At 49.7% G+C, this 20473-nt stretch overlaps 1 protein-coding gene across 1 annotated transcript in view; it reads left to right on the top strand.

Annotated features, from left to right (window-relative positions):
- Window positions 1-20473, top strand: part of crocc2 (ciliary rootlet coiled-coil, rootletin family member 2) — a 214643-nt gene that overhangs the window by 76341 nt on the left and 117829 nt on the right. The window contains exons 3-5 of the mRNA XM_042322865.1: window positions 6491-6660; window positions 8552-8635; window positions 8742-8857. Of these exons, the coding sequence (XP_042178799.1) occupies window positions 8835-8857 (23 nt within the window). The 5' untranslated portion in view covers window positions 6491-6660; window positions 8552-8635; window positions 8742-8834. The remainder of the gene's footprint in view (window positions 1-6490; window positions 6661-8551; window positions 8636-8741; window positions 8858-20473) is intronic.

Here is a 20473-nt window from a genome sequence, read left to right as displayed (position 1 = left end):
CCTGTTTAGTGCCCTACTGTTGACCAGATCCATATAGGTCTAAAGTAGTGCACTAAGTAGGGAATAGGGTTCTATAGGGCTCTGGTCTAAAGTAGTGCACTAAGTAGGGAATAGGGTTCTATAGGGCTCTGGTCTAAAGTAGTGCACTATATAGGGAATAGGGTGCTGTTTGGAACACAAGCCAGTAAAATGTCCATTTGAAAATGTGTTAATAATACCAGTGAAGGAGTTTGAACAGTGAGACTATTGTCCTGCTCTACTCTGGAGCCTGGTCAACAGATTAAACACACTGGGAAGACATGAGGTACAGGGGGGGGGGGGGGGGGCTAGATGGAGCGCAGGAGAGAGACAGAGAGAGACAGAGAGAGAGACAGAGAGAGACAGAGAGAGAGACCGAGAGAGACCGAGAGAGACAGAGAGAGACCGAGAGAGACCGAGAGAGAGACAGAGAGAGACAGAGAGAGAGACCGAGAGAGACCGAGAGAGACAGAGAGAGACCGAGAGAGAGAGACAGAGAGAGAGAGAGAGAGAGAGAGAGAGAGAATGAGAGAGACAGAGAGAGAGAGAGACAGAGAGACAGAGAGACAGAGAGACAGAGAGAGAGAGAGAGACAGAGAGAGAGACAGAGAGAGAGAGAGAGAGAGAGACAGAGAGAGACAGAGAGAGAGAGAGAGACAGAGAGAGAGAGACAGAGACACAGAGAGACAGAGAGGTAGAGAGAGAGAGAGAGAGAGAGGTAGAGAGAGCGAGAGAGAGAGACAGAGAGAGAGAGAGGGAGTACTCTCTTTGAATTGAAATTGTAGCCCTAGTAGCCCTTTGAATTGAAATTGAATTGAGAGAGCGAGAGAGAGAAAGAGAGAGAGTACTCCCTCTCTCTTTCTCTCTCTCTCTCTCTCTCGCTCTCTCAATTCAATTTCAATTCAAAGGGCTTTATTGGCAATGGAAACATATGTTTACATTGCCAAAGCAATGTCTTTCTCTCTCTCTCTTTCCCCTCCCATTTTAAACGAGGCACGCAAGCAACAGTGTGTTGTAGTGTGTATCAGGGAATAACAGTGTGTTGTAGTGTGTATCAGGGAATAGTAGTGTGTTGTGGTGTGTATCAGGGAATAGCAGTGTGTTGTAGTGTGTATCAGGGAATAGCAGTGTGTTGTAGTGTGTATCAGGGAATAGTAGTGTGTTGTGGTGTGTATCAGGGAATAGTAGTGTGTTGTGGTGTGTATCAGGGAATAGCAGTGTGTTGTAGTGTGTATCAGGGAATAGTAGTGTGTTGTGTGTATCAGGGAATAGCAGTGTGTTGTGGTGTGTATCAGGGAATAGTAGTGTGTTGTGGTGTGTATCAGGGAATAGTAGTGTGTTGTGGTGTGTATCAGGAATAGCAGTGTGTTGTGGTGTGTGTTGTAGTGTGTATCAGGGAATAGCAGTGTGTTGTGGTGTGTATCAGGGAATAGTAGTGTGTTGTGAACAGTGTGTATCAGGGAATAGCAGTGTGTTGTAGTGTGTATCAGGGAATAGTAGTGTGTTGTAGTGTGTATCAGGAATAGCAGTGTGTTGTAGTGTGTATCAGGAATAGCAGTGTGTTGTGGTGTGTGTTGTAGTGTGTATCAGGGAATAGCAGTGTGTTGTAGGTGTGTCAGGTGTGTAGGTGTATCAGGAATAGTAGTGTGTTGTAGTGTGTATCAGGGAATAGCAGTGTGTTGTAGTGTGTTCAGGAACAGCAGTGTGTTGTGTCAGGGAATAGCAGTGTGTTGTAGTGTTGTGTATCAGGGAATAGCAGTGTGTTGTGGTGTGTTGCATCAGGGAATAGCAGTGTGTTGTAGTGTGTATCAGGAATAGCAGTGTGTTGTAGTGTGTGTTAGTGTGTGTAGTCAGGAATAGTAGTGTGTTGTAGTGTGTATCAGGGAATAGCAGTGTGTTGTAGTGTGTATCAGGGAATAGTAGTGTGTTGTGGTGTGTATCAGGAATAGCAGTGTGTTGTAGTGTGTATCAGGGAATAGTAGTGTGTTGTAGGTGTGTATCAGGAATAGTGTTGTGTGTGTATCAGGGAATAGTAGTGTGTTGTGGTGTGTATCAGGGAATAGCAGTGTGTGTTGTGGTGTGTGTTGTGGTGTGTATCAGGGAATAGTAGTGTGTTGTGGTGTGTGTGTGTGGTGTGTATCAGGAAATAGCAGTGTGTAGTGTGTGTATCAGGGAATAGTGTGTGTTGTAGTGTGTATCAGGGAATAGTGTGTGTTGTATCAGGAATAGTAGTGTGTTGTGGTGTGTGTAGTGTGGTTGTGTGTATCAGGAACAGTAGTGTGTTGTGGTGTGTATCAGGGAATAGTAGTGTGTTGTAGGAATGTGTGTTGTAGTGTGTATCAGGAATAGCAGTGTGTTGTGGTGTGTAACAGGTGTAGTCAGTGTGTTTGTAGTGTGTATCAGGGAATAGTAGTGTGTTGTGGTGTGTATCAGGGAATAGTAGTGTGTTGTGGTGTGTATCAGGAATAGTAGTGTGTTGTGGTGTGTATCAGGGAATAGCAGTGTGTTGTAGTGTGTATCAGGGAATAGCAGTGTGTTGTAGTGTGTATCAGGAATAGCAGTGTGTTGTGGTGTGTGTTGTAGTGTGTATCAGGGAATAGTAGTGTGTTGTAGTGTGTAGCTGTGTTGTCCCAGTGTGTTGTAGTGTGTAGCAGGTTGTAGTGTGTTGTGTGTGTTGTAGTGTGTAGCTGTGTTGTAGCAGTGTGTTGTAGTGTGTAGCAGGTTGCAGTGTGTTGTAGTGTGTAGTGTGTTGTCCCAGTGTAGTGTGTTGTAGTGTGAATGTCCCAGTGTGTTGTAGTGTGTAGCTGTGTGTGTAGCAGTGTGTTGTAGTGTGTAGTGTGTTGTCCCAGTGTGTTGTAGTGTGTAGCTGTGTTGTTGTGTTGTAGTGTGTAGCTGTGTTGTAGTGTGTGTTGTAGTGTGTTGTTGTCCCAGTGTGTTGTAGTGTAGCTGTGTTGTGTGTGTTGTAGTGTGTAGCTGTGTTGTCCCAGTGTGTTGTAGTGTGTTGTGCTGTGTTGTAGCAGTGTGTTGTAGTGTGTAGCTGTGTTGTCCCAGTGTGTTGTAGTGTGTAGCAGGGTTGTAGCAGTGTGTTGTGTGTGTAGCTGTGTTGTCCCAGTGTGTTGTCAGTGTGTAGTAGCTGTGTGTGTTGTAGTGTGTAGCTGTGTTGTAGCAGTGTGTTGTAGTGTGTAGCTGTGTTGTAGCAGTGTGTTGTAGTGTGTAGCTGTGTTGTAGTAGTGTGTTGTAGTGTGTAGCTGTGTTGTCCCAGTGTGTTAGCTGTGTTGTCCCGTAGCTGTGTTGTAGCAGTGTGTTGTAGTGTGTAGCTGTGTTGTCCCAGTGTGTTGTAGTGTGTAGCTGTGTTGTAGCAGTGTGTTGTAGTGTGTAGCTGTGTTGTCCCAGTGTGTTGTAGTGTGTAGCTGTGTTGTCCCAGTGTGTTGTAGTGTGCTGTGTTGTAGTGTTGTAGTGTGTTGTAGTGTGTAGCTGTGTTGTCCCAGTGTGTTGTAGTGTGTAGCTGTGTTGTAGCAGTGTGTTGTAGTGTGTAGCTGTGTTGTCCCAGTGTGTTGTAGTGTGTAGCTGTGTTGTCAGTGTGTTGTAGTGTGTAGCTGTGTTGTAGCAGTGTGTTGTAGTGTGTAGCTGTGTTGTCCCAGTGTGTTGTAGTGTGTAGCTGTGTTGTTGTAGTGTGTAGCTGTGTTGTCCCAGTGTGTTGTAGTGTGTAGCTGTGTTGTGTGTTGTAGTGTGTTGTAGTGTGTAGCTGTGTTGTCCCAGTGTGTTGTAGTGTGTAGCTGTGTTGTCCAGTGTGTTGTAGTGTGTAGCTGTGTTGTGTTCCAGTGTGTTGTAGTGTGTAGCTGTGTTGTCCCAGTGTGTTGTAGTGTGTAGCTGTGTTGTTCCAGTGTGTTGTAGTGTGTAGCTGTGTTGTCCCAGTGTGTTGTAGTGTGTAGCTGTGTTGTCCCAGTGTGTTGTAGTGTGTAGCTGTGTTGTAGCAGTGTGTTGTAGTGTGTAGCTGTGTTGTCCCAGTGTGTTGTAGTGTGTAGCTGTGTTGTAGTGTGTTGTAGTGTGTAGCTGTGTTGTAGTGTGTTGTAGTGTGTAGCTGTGTTGTCCCAGTGTGTTGTAGTGTGTAGCTGTGTTGTCCCAGTGTGTTGTAGTGTGTAGCTGTGTTGTAGAAGTGTGTTGTAGTGTGTAGCTGTGTTGTCCCAGTGTGTTGTAGTGTGTAGCTGTGTTGTAGCAGTGTGTTGTAGTGTGTAGCTGTGTTGTAGCAGTGTGTTGTAGTGTGTAGCTGTGTTGTCCCAGTGTGTTGTAGTGTGTGTGTGTTGTGTGTGTAGCTGTGTTGTCCCAGGGTGTTGTAGTGTGTAGCTGTGTTGTAGTGTGTGTGTGTGTAGTGTGTAGCTGTGTTGTCCCAGTGTGTTGTAGTGTGTAGCTGTGTTGTCCCAGTGTGTTGTCCCAGTGTGTTGTAGTGTGTTGTAGTGTGTAGTGTGTTGTCCCAGTGTGTTGTAGTGTAGCTGTGTTGTAGAAGTGTGTTGTAGTGTGTAGCTGTGTTGTCCCAGTGTGTTGTAGTGTGTAGCTGTGTGTTGTAGTGTGTAGCTGTGTTGTCCCAGTGTTGTAGTGTGTAGTGTGTAGCTGTGTTGTCCCAGTGTGTTGTAGTGTGTAGCTGTGTTGTCCCAGTGTGTTGTAGTGTGTAGCTGTGTTGTCCCAGTGTGTTGTAGTGTGTAGCTGTGTTGTAGCAGTGTGTTGTAGTGTGTAGCTGTGTTGTCCCAGTGTGTTGTAGTGTAGCTGTGTTGTAGAAGTGTGTTGTAGTGTGTAGCTGTGTTGTCCCAGTGTGTTGTAGTGTGTAGCTGTGTTGTCCCAGCGTGTTGTAGTGTGTAGCTGTGTTGTAGCAGTGTGTTGTAGTGTGTAGCTGTGTTGTTCCAGTGTGTTGTAGTGTGTAGCTGTGTTGTAGCAGTGTGTTGTAGTGTGTAGCTGTGTTGTAGCAGTGTGTTGTAGTGTGTAGCTGTGTTGTTCCAGGGCTCACTGAGCCATGTGGTTTGTGTTAGTAAGGACAGGGTGTCTGGCACCAGAGAGAGAGAGGAGTGGGTGGTACGCTGGGGGAGTCAGGGGGGAGTTTAGGGGAGGGGTAGAGGCTGTGTGAGGTTGAGAGGCTACAGGGCAGTTGGATTTCGGATATATTTGGGAGGGGAGATTTAATTCCAACACTAGAGAAAGGCCGGTCCCTTCAGGAATCTTCCCTGCTTGCAGATTGGTTCAATAACACGTAGAAACTGTCACACAACAGACACGCAGCGGGCACACAACAGACACACAACGGACACACAACAGACACGCAACGGACACACAACATACGCCCAACGGACACGCAGCGGGCACACAACAGACACGCAATGGGTACACAACGGACACACAACAGACACGCAGCGGACACACAACAGACACGCAATGGGTACACAGACACACAACAGACACGCAACGGACACACAACATACGCCCAACGGACACGCAGCGGGCACACAACAGACACGCAATGGGTACACAGCGGGCACACAACAGACACGCAACGGACACACAACATACGCCCAACGGACACGCAGCGGGCACACAACAGACACGCAACGGACACACAACATGGGGACACGCAGCGGGCACACAACAGATGCCCAACGGACGCCCAACAGACACGCAGCGGGCACACAACAGACGCCCGACAGACGCCCAACAGACACGCAACGGACACACAACAGACGCCCAACAGACGCCCAACAGACACGCAGCGGGCACACAACAGACGCCCGACAGACGCCCAACAGACACGCAACGGACACACACCAGGCGCCCGACAGACGCCCAACAGACACGCAACGGACACACAACAGACGCCCAACAGACGCCCAACAGACACGCAGCGGGCACACAACAGACGCCCGACAGACGCCCAACAGACACGCAACGGACACACAACAGACGCCCAACAGACGCCCAACAGATGCCCAACGGGCACGCAGCGGACACACAACAGACGCCCAACAGACGCGCAGCGGGCACGTTAACGGACACCCGCTAACACAATCTACCTATATCTCTTCTGTGGTGAAGGCTTGGTCCATTATTGGCCAGGGATTTTGTTATGTTTCTATCAGGTATAAACAGAAATAGTCAGACAACAGTCAATCTTTTGATCCCTTATATAACCCAGAGGTTTAATAGCAGTGGGCCATTATATAACCCAGAGGTTTAATAGCAGTGGGCCATTATATAACCCAGAGGTTTAATAGCAATGGGCCATTATATAACCCAGAGGTTTAATAGCAGTGGGCCATTATATAACCAAGAGGTTTAATAGCAGTGGTGTGTCATCATTATGATTATGCCAAGTCATGTTTTAGAGCTTGTTATAAGGGTCAAAGGTTAACCTCCGTTTGTGTGTGTGTGTGTGTGTGTGTGTGTGTGTGTGTGTGTGTGTGTGTGTGTGTGTGTGTGTGTGTATGTACAGCTTGAACAGATGCTGGCTCTGCAGTCCGCAGCGGGGACTCGGACCAAGCGAGTGTGTCTGTAGAGCGCCTGCGGCTGCAGAGCGAGGGGAGGGCCTACAGGCAAAAACTACAGGCCTATCAGGAGGGACAACATAGACAGGCTCAGCTGGTGCAAAAACTGCAGACCAAGGTACTGGAGGGAGGAGAGGAGGAGGGGGGGGGTCAAGCTATTGAAGAGACGACTGTGAGAAGACTGCTGTCTCTGCTCTGGACTTGACTGGTCCAGGGATGATTGTTCTGTCCTGTAGGATGCAGGGAGTATTGTTGACCTGTAGGATGCAGGGAGTATTGTTGACCTGTAGGATCCAGGGAGTATTGTTGACCTGTAGGATGCAGGGAGTATGGTTGACCTGTAGGATCCAGGGAGTATTGTTGACCTGTAGGATCCAGGGAGTATTGTTGACCTGTAGGATGCAGGGAGTATTGTTGACCTGTAGGATCCAGGGAGTATTGTTGACCTGTAGGATCCAGGGATCCAGGGAGTATTTGACCTTGGATGCAGGGAGTATTGTTGGCCTGTAGGATCCAGGGAGTATTGTTGACCTGTAGGATGCAGGGAGTATTGTTGACCTGTAGGACCCAGGGAGTATTGTTGACCTGTAGGATCCAGGGAGTATTGTTGACCTGTAGGATGCAGGAAGTATTGTTGACCTGTAGGACCCAGGGAGTATTGTTGACCTGTAGGATCCAGGGAGTATTGTTGACCTGTAGGATCCAGGGAGCATTATTGTGATGTACTACAGTGATGTAATACAGTACATTCAGTAGGAATTCAGAGCCATTCCTATTTTCCACATTTTGTTACGTTACAGCCTCATTCTAAAATCTATTGAATTGTTTTTTTTTCTCATCAGTCTACACACAATACCCCATAATGACATCACAATACCCCATAATGACATCACAATACCCCATTATGACAAAACAAAAGCAGGTTTTTAGATTTGTTGCAAATATATTGCAAATTAAAAACAGAAATACTATATTTACAGAAGTATTCAGAGCCTTTGTCAGGGAGGTGACCAAGAACCCGATGGTCACTCTGACAGAGCCCCAGAGTTCCTCTATGGAGATGGGAGAACCTTCCAGAAGGACAACCATCTCAATCAGGCCTTTATGGTATAGTGAACAGATGGAAGCCACTCCTCTGTAAAAGGTACATGACAGCCACCTTGGAGTTTGCCAAAAGGCACCTAAAGGACTCTCAGACCATGAGAAACAAGATTCTCTGGTCTGATGAAACCAAGATTGAACTCGTTGGCCTGAATGCCAAGCGTCACGTCTGGAGGAAACCTGGCACCATACCTACAGTGAAGCATGGTGGTGGCAGCATCATGCTGTGGGGATGTTTTCAGCGGCAGGTACTGGGAGACTAGTCAGGATCGAGGGAAAGATGAACGGAGCAAAGTACAGAGAGATCCTTGATGAAAACCTGCTCCAGAGCGCTCAGGACCTCAGACTGGGGCGAAGGTTCACCTTCCAACAGGACAACAACACTAAGCACACAGCCAAGGTAATGCAGGAGTAGCTTCGGGACAAGTCTCTGAATGTCCTTGAGTGGCCCAGCCAGAGCCCGGACATGAACCTGATTGAACATCTCTGGAGAGACCTGAAAATAGCTGTAAAGCCAACCTCCCCATCCAACCTGACAGAGCTTGAGCGGATCTGCAGAGAAGAATGGGAGAAACTCCCCAAATACAGGTGTGCCAAGCTTGTAGCGTCATATCCAAGAAGACTCGAGGCTGTAATTGCTGCCAAAGGTGCTTCAACAAAGTACTGAGTAAAGGGTCTGAATACTTATGAAAATGTGAAATTTCCATTTTCCCCCCTTTTTTTTTTTTTACATTTAGCAAACTTTTTTTTTTAAACTGTTTTTGATTAGTCATTATGGGGTGTTGTGTGTAGATTGATGAGGGGAAGAAAAAAAAACTATTATATCCATTTTAGGATTTAGCATAACGAAATCTGGAAAAGTCAAGGGGTCTGAATACTTTCTGAATGAACTGTCTGTCTTGTACCAGACGCTTCAGTACAAGAAGAGATGTGGTGAGCTGGAAGAGCAGCTGTTGGAGAAGACCTCCGAGTCAGAAAGACTACAACTCTCAGTAAGTCTGAGGAAACTCCATTTTAGAAGCTACTTTGTCCCTTGGAGCCACCGTACTCAACTGTAGGTACTGTAAATATCTGGGCTGATGGCCGTGTTGTGTTCAGCTACAGGCCCAACTGGACTCGTCAGCCCACCGCCTGCACCGGACAGAAACACAGCTTCAGGACAACAGCAGAACCATCCAGAGCAAACTGGCCATGTTGGAGGAAGAACAGAAGAGGTAGGTTCTACAGAGCAGTAGATGGAGGTTCTACAGAGCAGTAGAGGGAGGTTCTACAGAGCAGTAGATGGAGGTTCTACAGAGCAGTAGAGGGAGGTTCTACAGAGCAGTAGAGGGAGGTTCTACAGAGCAGTAGAGGGAGGTTCTACAGAGCAGTAGAGGGAGGTTCTACAGAGCAGTAGAGGGAGGTTCTACAGAGCAGTAGAGGGAGGTTCTACAGAGCAGTAGAGGGAGGTTCTATAGAGCAGTAGAGGGAGGTTCTGCAGAGCAGTAGAGGGAGGTTCTGCAGAGCAGTAGAGGGAGGTTCTGCAGAGCAGTAGAGGGAGGTTCTGCAGAGCAGTAGAGGGAGGTTCTACAGAGCAGTAGAGGGAGGTTCTACAGTGCAGTAGAGGGAGGTTCTACAAAGCAGTAGAGGGAGGTTCTACAGAGCAGTAGAGGGAGGTTTTACAGAGCAGTAGAGGGAGGTTCTACAGAGCAGTAAAGGGAGGTTCTGCAGAGCTTTAGAGGCAGGTTCCACAGAGCAGTAGAGGTAGAGAGGTTCTGCAGAGCAGTAGAGGTAGAGAGGTTCCGCAGAGCAGTAGAGGCAGGTTCTGCAGAGCAGTAGAGGCAGGTTCTGCAGAGCAGTAGAGGCAGGTTCTGCAGAGTAGTAGAGGCAGGTTCTGCAGAGCAGTAGAGGCAGGTTCCACAGAGTAGTAGAGGGAGGTTCCACAGAGCAGTAGAGGCAGGTTCTACAGACCAGTAGAGGCAGGTTCCACAGAGCGGTAGAGGCAGGTTCCACAGAGCAATAGAGGCAAGTTCCACAGAGCAGTAGAGGGAGGTTCCACAGAACAATAGAGGCAAGTTCTACAAAGCAGTAGAGGGAGGTTCTACAGAGCAGTAGAGGGAGGTTCTACAGAGCAGTAGAGGGGGGTTCTACAGAGCAGTAGAGGCAGGTTCCACAGAGCAGTAGAGGCAAGGTTCCACAGAGCAGTAGAGGGAGGTTCTACAGAGCAGTAGAGGGAGGTTCTATAGAGTAGTAGAGGGGGTTCTGCAGAGCAGTAGAGGGAGGTTCTACAGAGCAGTAGAGGGAGGTTCTACAGAGCAGTAGAGGGAGGTTCTACAGAGCAGTAGAGGGAGGTTCTATAGAGTAGTAGAGGGAGGTTCTGCAGAGCAGTAGAGGGAGGTTCTGCAGAGCAGTAGGGGGAGGTTCTGCAGAGCAGTAGAGGGAGGTTCTGCAGAGCAGTAGAGGGAGGTTCTATAGAGTAGTAGAGGGAGTTTCTGCAGAGCAGTAGAGGGAGGTTCTGCAGAGCAGTAGAGGGAGGTTCTGCAGAGCAGTAGAGGGAGGTTCTGCAGAGCAGTAGAGGGAGGTTCTGCAGAGCAGTAGAGGGAGGTTCTGCAGAGCAGTAGAGGGAGGTTCTACAGAGCAGTAGATGGAGGTTCTACAGTGCAGTAGAGGGAGGTTCTGCAGAGCAGTAGAGGCAGGTTCCACAGAAGCAGTAGAGGCGAGGTTCTGCAGAGCAGTAGAGGGTTCCGCAGAGCAGTTTCTGCAGAGCAGTAGAGGCAGGTTCTACAGAGCAGTAGAGGGAGGTTCTACAGAGCAGTAGAGGGAGGTTCTGCAGAGCAGTAGAGGGAGGTTCTACAGACAGAGCAGTTCTAGAGCAGTAGAGAGGTTCTGCAGAGCAGTAGAGGGAGGTTCTAGCGGTAGAGGTTCCACAGAGCAGTAGAGGCAGGTTCTGCAGAGCAGTAGAGGCAGGTTCTGCAGAGCAGTAGAGGGAGGTTCTACAGAGCAGTAGAGGGAGGTTCTACAGAGGAGGGGGTTCTACAGAGCAGTAGAGGGAGGTTCTACAGAGCAGTAGAGGGAGGTTCTACAGAGCAGTAGAGGGGGTTCTACAGAGCAGTAGAGGGAGGTTCTACAGAGCAGTAGAGGGAGGTTCTACAGAGCAGTAGAAGGAGGTTCCACAGAGCAGTAGAGGGAGGTTCCACAGAGCAGTAGAGGCAAGTTCCACAGAGCAGTAGAGGGAGGTTCTACAGAGCAGTAGAGGGAGGTTCCACAGAGCAGTAGGTTCCACAGAGCAGTAGAGGGGGTTCCACAGAGCAGTAGAGGGAGGTTCCACAGAGCAGTAGAGGGAGGTTCCACAGAGCAGTAGAGGGAGGTTCTACAGAGCAGTAGAGGGAGGTTCTACAGAGCAGTAGAGGGGGTTCCACAGAGCAGTAGAGGGAGTTTCTACAGAGCAGTAGAGGGAGGTTCTACAGAGCAGTAGAGGGAGGTTCTACGAGCAGTAGAGGGAGGTTCTACAGAGCAGTAGAGGGAGGTTCTATGAGCAGTAGAGGGAGGTTCTACAGAGCAGTAGAGGGAGGTTCTACAGAGCAGTAGAGGGGGGTTCCACAGAGCAGTAGAGGTAGAGAGGTTCCGCAGAGCAGTAGAGGGAGGTTCTGCAGAGGAGTAGAGGCAGGTTCTATGAGTACAGTAGAGGGAGGTTCCACAGAGCAGTAGACGGAGGTTCCACAGAGCAGTAGAGGGAGGTTCTGTGAGTACAGTAGAGGGAGTTCCACAGAGCAGTAGAGGGAGGTTCCACAGAGCAGTAGAGGGAGGTTCTATGAGTACAGTAGAGGGGGTTCTACAGAGCAGTAGAGGGGGTTCTATGAGCAGTAGAGGGAGGTTCTTTGAGTACAGTAGAGGGAGGTTCTTTGAGCAGTAGAGGGGTTCTACAGAGCAGTAGAGGGGGGTTCTATGAGCAGTAGAGGGAGGTTCTATGAGCAGTAGAAGGAGGTTCCACAGAGCAGTAGAGGAGGTTCCACAGAGCAGTAGAGGGAGGTTCCACAGAGCAGTAGAGGGAGGTTCTACAGAGCAGTAGAGGGAGGTTCCACAGAGCAGTAGAGGGGGTTCCACAGAGCAGTAGAGGGGGGTTCTACAGAGCAGTAGAGGGAGGTTCCACAGAGCAGTAGAGGAGGTTCCACAGAGCAGTAGAGGGAGGTTCTATGAGCAGTAGAGGGGGTTCTACAGAGCAGTAGAGGGAGGTTCTATGAGCAGTAGAGGGAGGTTCTATGAGCAGTAGAGGAAGGTTCTATGAGTACAGTAGAGGGAGGTTCTACAAAGCAGTAGAGGGAGGTTCCACAGAGCAGTAGAGGGAGGTTCCACAGAGCAGTAGAGGGGGTTCTACAGAGCAGTAGAGGGAGGTTCTACAGAGCAGTAGAGGGAGGATCTATGAGCAGTAGAGGGAGGTTCTATGAGCAGTAGAGGGAGGTTCTACAGGTTCTACAGAGCAGTAGAGGGAGGTTCTATGAGCAGTAGAGGGAGGTTCTATGAGTACAGTAGAGGGAGGTTCTACAGAGCAGTAGAGGGGGTTCTATGAGCAGTAGAGGGCGGTTCTATGAGCAGTAGAGGGAGGTTCCACAGAGCAGTAGAGGGAGGATCTATGAGCAGTAGAGGGAGGTTCTATGAGCAGTAGAGGGGGTTCTACAGAGCAGTAGAGGGAGGTTCTACAGAGCAGTAGAGGGAGGTTCTATGAGCAGTAGAGGGAGGTTCTACAGAGCAGTAGAGGGGGTTCTATGAGCAGTAGAGGGAGGTTCTATGAGCAGTAGAGGGAGGTTCCACAGAGCAGTAGAGGGAGGTTCTATGAGCAGTAGAGGGGGTTCTATGAGTACAGTAGAGGGAGGTTCTATGAGTACAGTAGAGGGAGGTTCTATGAGCAGTAGAGGGAGGTTCTATGAGCAGTAGAGGGGGTTCTATGAGCAGTAGAGGGGGTTCTATGAGTAAAGTAGAGGGAGGTTCTATGAGTACAGTAGAGGGAGGCTCTATGAGTACAGTAGAGGGAGGTTCCACAGAGCAGTAGAGGGAGGTTCTATGAGTACAGTAGAGGAGGTTCCACAGAGCAGTAGAGGGAGGTTTTATGAGCAGTAGAGGGAGGTTCTACAGAGCAGTAGAGGGAGGGTCTATGAGCAGTAGAGGGAGGTTCCACAGAGCAGTAGAGGGAGGTTCTATGAGCAGTAGAGGGAGGTTCCACAGAGCAGTAGAGGGAGGTTCTATGAGTACAGTAGAGGGGGTTCTATGAGTACAGTAGAGGGAGGTTCTATGAGTACAGTAGAGGGAGGTTCTACAGAGCAGTAGAGGGGGTTCTATGAGCAGTAGAGGGAGGTTCTATGAGTAGTAGAGGGGGTTCTAGAGTACAGTAGAGGGAGGTTCTGCAGAGCAGTAGAGGGAGGTTCTACAGAGCAGTAGAGGGAGGTTCTACAGAGCAGTAGAGGGAGGTTCTATGAGTAGTAGAGGGAGTTTCTGCAGAGCAGTAGAGGGAGGTTCTGCAGAGCAGTAGAGGGAGGTTCTGCAGAGCAGTAGAGGGAGGTTCTACAGAGCAGTAGAGGGAGGTTCTGCAGAGCAGTAGAGGGAGGTTCTGCAGAGCAGTAGAGGGAGTTTCTGCAGAGCAGTAGATGGAGGTTCTGCAGAGCAGTAGAGGAGGTTCTACAGTGCAGTAGAGGGAGGTTCTGCAAAGCAGTAGAGGGAGGTTCTGCAGAGCAGTAGAGGAAGGTTTTACAGAGCATTAGAGGGAGGTTCTACAGAGCAGTAGATGGAGGTTCTACAGAGCAGTAGAGGGAGGTTCTACAGTGCAGTAGAGGAGGTTCTACAAAGCAGTAGAGGGAGGTTCTGCAGAGCAGTAGGGGAAGGTTCTACAGAGCATTAGAGGGAGGTTCTACAGAGCAGTAGAGGGAGGTCTACAGAGCAGTAGAGGGAGTTTCTGCAGAGCTTTAGAGGCAGGTTCCACAGAGCAGTAGAGGTAGCGAGGTTCTGCAGAGCAGTAGAGGTAGAGAGGTTCCGCAGAGCAGTAGAGGCAGGTTCTGCAGAGCAGTAGAGGCAGGTTCTGCAGAGCAGTAGAGGGAGGTTCTACAGAGCAGTAGAGGGAGGTTCTACAGAGCAGTAGAGGGAGGTTCTACAGAGCAGTAGAGGGAGGTTCTACAGAGCAGTAGAGGGAGGTTCTACAGAGCAGTAGAGAGGGGTTCTACAGAGCAGTAGAGGGGGTTTCTACAGAGCAGTAGAGGGAGGTTCTACAGAGCGGTAGAAGGAGGTTCCACAGAGCGGTAGAGGCAGGTTCCACAGAGCAATAGAGGCAAGTTCCACAGAGCAGTAGAGGGAGGTTCTACAGAGCAGTAGAGGGAGGTTCTACAGAGCAGTAGAGGGGGGTTCTACAGAGCAGTAGAGGGAGGTTCTACAGAGCAGTAGAGGGAGGTTCTACAGAGCAGTAGAGGGAGGTTCTACAGAGCAGTAGAGGGAGGTTCTACAGAGCAGTAGAGGGAGGTTCTACAGAGCAGTAGAAGGTTCTACAGGGCAGTAGAGGGAGGTTCTACAGAGCAGTAGAGGGAGGTTCTACAGAGCAGTAGAGGGAGGTTCTACAGAGCAGTAGAGGGAGGTTCCACAGAGCAGTAGAGGGAGGTTCCACAGAGCAGTAGAGGGAGGTTCCACAGAGCAGTAGAGGGAGGTTCCACAGAGCAGTAGAGGGGGTTCCACAGAGCAGTAGATGGAGGTTCTACAGAGCAGTAGAGGGAGGTTCTACAGAGCAGTAGAGGGGGTTCCACAGAGCAGTAGAGGGAGTTTCTACAGAGCAGTAGAGGGAGGTTCTACAGAGCAGTAGAGGGAGGTTCTACGAGCAGTAGAGGGAGGTTCTACAGAGCAGTAGAGGGAGGTTCTATGAGCAGTAGAGGAGGTTCTACAGAGCAGTAGAGGGAGGTTCTACAGAGCAGTAGAGGGGGGTTCCACAGAGCAGTAGAGGTAGAGAGGTTCCGCAGAGCAGTAGAGGGAGGTTCTGCAGAGGAGTAGAGGCATGTTCTATGAGTACAGTAGAGGGAGGTTCCACAGAGCAGTAGACGGAGGTTCCACAGAGCAGTAGAGGGAGGTTCTGTGAGTACAGTAGAGGGAGGTTCCACAGAGCAGTAGAGGGAGGTTCCACAGAGCAGTAGAGGGAGGTTCTATGAGTACAGTAGAGGGGGGTTCTACAGAGCAGTAGAGGGAGGTTCTATGAGCAGTAGAGGGAGGTTCTTTGAGTACAGTAGAGGGAGGTTCTACAGAGCAGTAGAGGGGGGTTCTATGAGCAGTAGAGGGAGGTTCTATGAGCAGTAGAGGGAGGTTCTACAGAGCAGTAGAGGGAGGTTCCACAGAGCAGTAGAGGGAGGTTCCACAGAGCAGTAGAGGGAGGTTCCACAGAGCAGTAGAGGGAGGTTCTATGAGCAGTAGAGGGAGGTTCCACAGAGCAGTAGAGGGGGTTCTACAGAGCAGTAGAGGGAGGTTCTACAGAGAAGTAGAGGGAGGTTCCACAGAGCAGTAGAGGGAGGTTCTATGAGCAGTAGAGGGGGTTCTACAGAGCAGTAGAGGGAGGTTCTATGAGCAGTAGAGGGAGGTTCTATGAGCAGTAGAGGAAGGTTCTATGAGTACAGTAGAGGGAGGTTCTACAAAGCAGTAGAGGGAGGTTCCACAGAGCAGTAGAGGGAGGTTCCACAGAGCAGTAGAGGGGGTTCTACAGAGCAGTAGAGGGAGGTTCTACAGAGCAGTAGAGGGAGGATCTATGAGCAGTAGAGGGAGGTTCTATGAGCAGTAGAGGGAGGTTCTACAGGTTCTACAGAGCAGTAGAGGGAGGTTCTATGAGTACAGTAGAGGGAGGTTCTATGAGTACAGTAGAGGGAGGTTCTACAGAGCAGTAGAGGGGGTTCTATGAGCAGTAGAGGGAGGTTCTATGAGCAGTAGAGGGAGATTCCACAGAGCAGTAGAGGGAGGTTCTATGAGCAGTAGAGGGAGGTTCCACAGAGCAGTAGAGGGGGTTCTACAGAGCAGTAGAGGGAGGTTCTACAGAGCAGTAGAGGGAGGATCTATGAGCAGTAGAGGGAGGTTCTATGAGCAGTAGAGGGAGGTTCTACAGAGCAGTAGAGGGAGGTTCTATGAGCAGTAGAGCAGTAGAGGGAGGTTCTATGAGTACAGTAGAGGGAGGTTCTACAGAGCAGTAGAGGGGGTTCTATGAGCAGTAGAGGGAGGTTCTATGAGCAGTAGAGGGAGGTTCCACAGAGCAGTAGAGGGAGGTTCTATGAGCAGTAGAGGGAGGTTCCACAGAGCAGTAGAGGGAGGTTCTATGAGTACAGTAGAGGGGGTTCTATGAGTACAGTAGAGGGAGGTTCTATGAGTACAGTAGAGGGAGGTTCTATGAGTACAGTAGAGGGAGGTTCTATGAGCAGTAGAGGGGGTTCTATGAGCAGTAGAGGGGGTTCTATGAGTAAAGTAGAGGGAGGTTCTATGAGTACAGTAGAGGGAGGCTCTATGAGTACAGTAGAGGGAGGTTCCACAGAGCAGTAGAGGGAGGTTCTATGAGTACAGTAGAGGGAGGTTCCACAGAGCAGTAGAGGGAGGTTTTATGAGCAGTAGAGGGAGGTTCTACAGAGCAGTAGAGGGAGGGTATATGAGCAGTAGAGGGAGGTTCCACAGAGCAGTAGAGGGAGGTTCTATGAGCAGTAGAGGGAGGTTCCACAGAGCAGTAGAGGGAGGTTCTATGAGTACAGTAGAGGGGGGTTCTATGAGTACAGTAGAGGGAGGTTCTATGAGTACAGTAGAGGGAGGTTCTACAGAGCAGTAGAGGGGGGTTCTATGAGCAGTAGAGGGAGGTTCTATGAGCAGTAGAGGGAGATTCTACAGAGCAGTAGAGGGAGGTTCCACAGAGCAGTAGAGGGAGGTTCCACAGAGCAGTAGAGGGAGGTTCCACAGAGCAGTAGAGGGAGGTTCTATGAGCAGTAGAGGGAGGTTCCACAGAGCAGTAGAGGGGGTTCTACAGAGCAGTAGAGGGAGGTTCTACAGAGCAGTAGAGGGAGGTTCCACAGAGCAGTAGAGGGAGGTTCTATGAGCAGTAGAGGGGGTTCTACAGAGCAGTAGAGGGAGGTTCTATGAGCAGTAGAGGGAGGTTCTATGAGCAGTAGAGGAAGGTTCTATGAGTACAGTAGAGGGAGGTTCTACAAAGCAGTAGAGGGAGGTTCTACAGAGCAGTAGAGGGAGGTTCCACAGAGCAGTAGAGGGGGTTCTACAGAGCAGTAGAGGGAGGTTCTACAGAGCAGTAGAGGGAGGATCTATGAGCAGTAGAGGGAGGTTCTATGAGCAGTAGAGGGAGGTTCTACAGGTTCTACAGAGCAGTAGAGGGAGGTTCTATGAGCAGTAGAGGGAGGTTCTATGAGTACAGTAGAGGGAGGTTCTACAGAGCAGTAGAGGGGGTTCTATGAGCAGTAGAGGGAGGTTCTATGAGCAGTAGAAGGAGGTTCCACAGAGCAGTAGAGGGAGGTTCCACAGAGCAGTAGAGGGAGGTTCTATGAGTACAGTAGAGGGAGGTTCCACAGAGCAGTAGAGGGAGGTTCTATGAGCAGTACAGGGAGGTTCTATGAGCAGTAGAGGGAGGTTCTATGAGCAGTAGAGACGAGGTTCTACAGAGCAGCAGAGGGAGGTTCTATGAGCAGTAGAGGGAGGTTCTATGAGCAGTAGAGGGAGGTTCTATGAGCAGTAGAGGGAGGTTCTATGAGCAGTAGAGGGAGGTTCTATGAGCAGTAGAGGGAGGTTCTATGAGCAGTAGAGGGAGGTTCTATGAGCAGTAGAGGGGAGGTTCTATGAGCAGTAGAGGGAGGTTCTATGAGCAGTAGAGGGAGGTTCTATGAGCAGTAGAGGGAGGTTCTATGAGTACAGTAATCCCCTTAGAACTCTGTTCTCTTTCTTTTCATCGTTAAAAAAACACCAAAGCCGCTCAGAAGTGTTTCTGAGAAATAGTTTGTATGGAACAGAGAGAAAGACTGCCTCTGTTTTCCCCGTGCCCAGGCTGGGAAGAGGAGGACAGCAGGAGGGAGGCTGGGAAGAGGAGGACAGCAGGAGGGAGGCTGGCCTAGTAGGGAGTGTGAAGCGTAGCCTTTATACTGTAGATGCTTTCGGCATCCAATTTGTCAAAGTTAATTAGCTCGGTCCTGTTGGCTCAGTCGTTCAGAGTACTTTAACGGTGTCTCACACTGAGCGGGGGACCGGGCCCAGCAACCCCTGCACCTGACACCAGCCTTTAAACAAACAAGATTTATAGAGCCAACCAGCTCTAATTGAAATTGTTACGACAGATGCTTGGCAGCCCGCTTGCCAAGGCCCCATCACTTTTATAGCAGCCTCAGCATGGAGCTCCGCCGTGAGGCCTACTGTAGAGGTGCTGAACCACATCTGAGTGGAGCTTTCTAGTGAGTCCTAATGTAGAGTAAGTAACCAAGCCTCTGTTTGTAGCGTGAAACATTCTCTGCACCAGAGGAGGCTGGTGGGAGGAGCTATAGGAGGACGGGCTCATTGTAATGGCTGGAATGGAAATGATGGAAGGGAGTCAAACACGTGGTTTCCATTAATGTTTGATGTGTTTCACATCGTTCCTGGCAATCCATTCCAGCCATTGCAATGAGCCGTCCTCCCCCCAGCAGCCTCCACTGGTTTGGTACCATTCCATTGATTCTATTCCAGCCATTGCAATGAGCCGTCCTCCCCCAGCAGCCTCCACTGGTTTGGTACCATTCCATTGATTCTATTCCAGCCATTACAATGAGCAAGCCATTACAATGAGCCGTGACCATTCCATTGATTCTATTCCAGCCATTACAATGAGCTCCCCCCCAGCAGCCTCCACTGGTTTGGTACCATTCCATTTCTATTCCAGCCATTACAATGAGCCGTCCTCCCCCAGCAGCCTCCATTGGTTTGGTACCATTCCATTGATTCCATCCCAGCCATTACAATGAGCCGTCCTCCCCCAGCAGCCTCCACTGGTTTGGTACCATTCCATTGATTCCATTCCAGCCATTACAATGAGCCGTCCTCCTATAGCTCCTCCCACCAGCCTCATCTGCTCTGTCCACTGGTTTGGTACCATTCCATTCCAGCCATTACAGAGCTCCACCGTGGTTTGGCCTTCCATTGATTCCATTGCCATTAAATGTTCTGCTGTGAGGCCTACATGATTCCATTCCAGCCATTAGTTAGTTACTGGTTTGGTACCATTCCATTGATTCCATTCCAGCCACGGAGCTGCAGCCTCCACTGGTTTGGTACCATTTACTATTCCATTGAGTAGTCAAGCTCCTCCATGGAGCTCCACCATGAGCCCATCTGTGGTGTTAGTTACCGTGAGCCTGTACACTGAGCTGCTGTGAGACCTACTGTAGAGTTCATTTCCAAGCCTCTCCATGGAGCTGCACCGTGAGGCACACTATACAGTGAGTAGCCAAGCTCCTCCATGGAGCTCCACCATGAGGCCCACTGTGGTGTTAGTTACCAAGCCTGTACACTGAGCTGCTCACGTGAGACCTACTTAGAGTTCATTTCCAAGCCTCTCCATGGAGCTCCACCGCGAGGCACACTATACAGTGAGTAGCCAAACCTCTCCATGGAGCTCCACCGTGAGACCTACTATACAGTGAGTAGTCAAGCCTCTGTACAGAGCTCCGCCATGAGACCTAATGTAGAGTGAGTAGCCAAGCCTCTCCATGGAGCTCCACCGTTAGGCACACTATACAGTGAGTAGTCAAGCCTCTCCATGGAGCTCCACCGCGAGGCACACTATACAGTGAGTAGTCAAGCCTCTCCATGTTGCTCCACCATGAGGTCTATGGTAGTTAGCTTTAAAGCCTCTGTACAGAGCTCCGCTATGAGGCCTACTGTAGAGTGAGTAGCCAAGCCTCTCCATGTTGCTCCACCATGAGGTCTATGGTAGTTAGCTTTAAAGCCTCTGTACAGAGCTCTGCTATGAGGCCTACTGTAGAGTGAGTAGCCAAGCCTCTCCATGTTGCTCCACCATGAGGTCTATGGTAGTTAGCTTTAAAGCCTCTGTACAGAGCTCCGCTATGAGGCCTACTGTAGAGTGAGTAGCCAAGCCTCTCCATGTTGCTCCACCATGAGGTCTATGGTAGTTAGCTTTAAAGCCTCTGTACAGAGCTCTGCTATGAGGCCTACTGTAGAGTGAGTAGCCAAGCCTCTCCATGTTGCTCCACCATGAGGTCTATGGTAGTTAGCTTTAAAGCCTCTGTACAGAGCTCTGCTATGAGGCCTACTGTAGAGTGAGTAGCCAAGCCTCTCCATGGAGCTCCACCATGAGGTCTATGGTAGTTAGCTTTAAAGCCTCTGTACAGAGCTCCGCTATGAGGCCTACTGTAGAGTGAGTAGCCAAGCCTCTCCATGTTGCTCCACCATGAGGTCTATGGTAGTTAGCTTTAAAGCCTCTGTACAGAGCTCTGCTATGAGGCCTACTGTAGAGTGAGTAGCCAAGCCTCTCCATGTTGCTCCACCATGAGGTCTATGGTAGTTAGCTTTAAAGCCTCTGTACAGAGCTCTGCTATGAGGCCTACTGTAGAGTGAGTAGCCAAGCCTCTCAGTGGCCCTTCGCCTCGGTTTGGCTCGCTGCACAGTGCTAACCCGCTCCACTCCCCTCAGATAGCTTAAAAACATGGAGAAAACATAGACAGTTGGCCGGCTTCACATACGACACAGTGTGAGAATGATGTAAACATTTCTGTAAATGACTCTGTGAGAGAGCTCAATCTGGTAGGAATTAGGACGGAGTTGACGTGGACTTTATTAAAGTGTCACACGTGTTCTGCTGTGTAAGTGTGGCT

The sequence above is a fragment of the Oncorhynchus tshawytscha genome, linkage group LG06 (assembly GCF_018296145.1).
Source record: "Oncorhynchus tshawytscha isolate Ot180627B linkage group LG06, Otsh_v2.0, whole genome shotgun sequence".
NCBI lineage: Eukaryota > Metazoa > Chordata > Actinopteri > Salmoniformes > Salmonidae > Oncorhynchus > Oncorhynchus tshawytscha.
The sequence above is the reverse complement of the archived record's forward strand: the minus strand, read 5'-3'. Positions and strand labels throughout refer to the sequence as shown.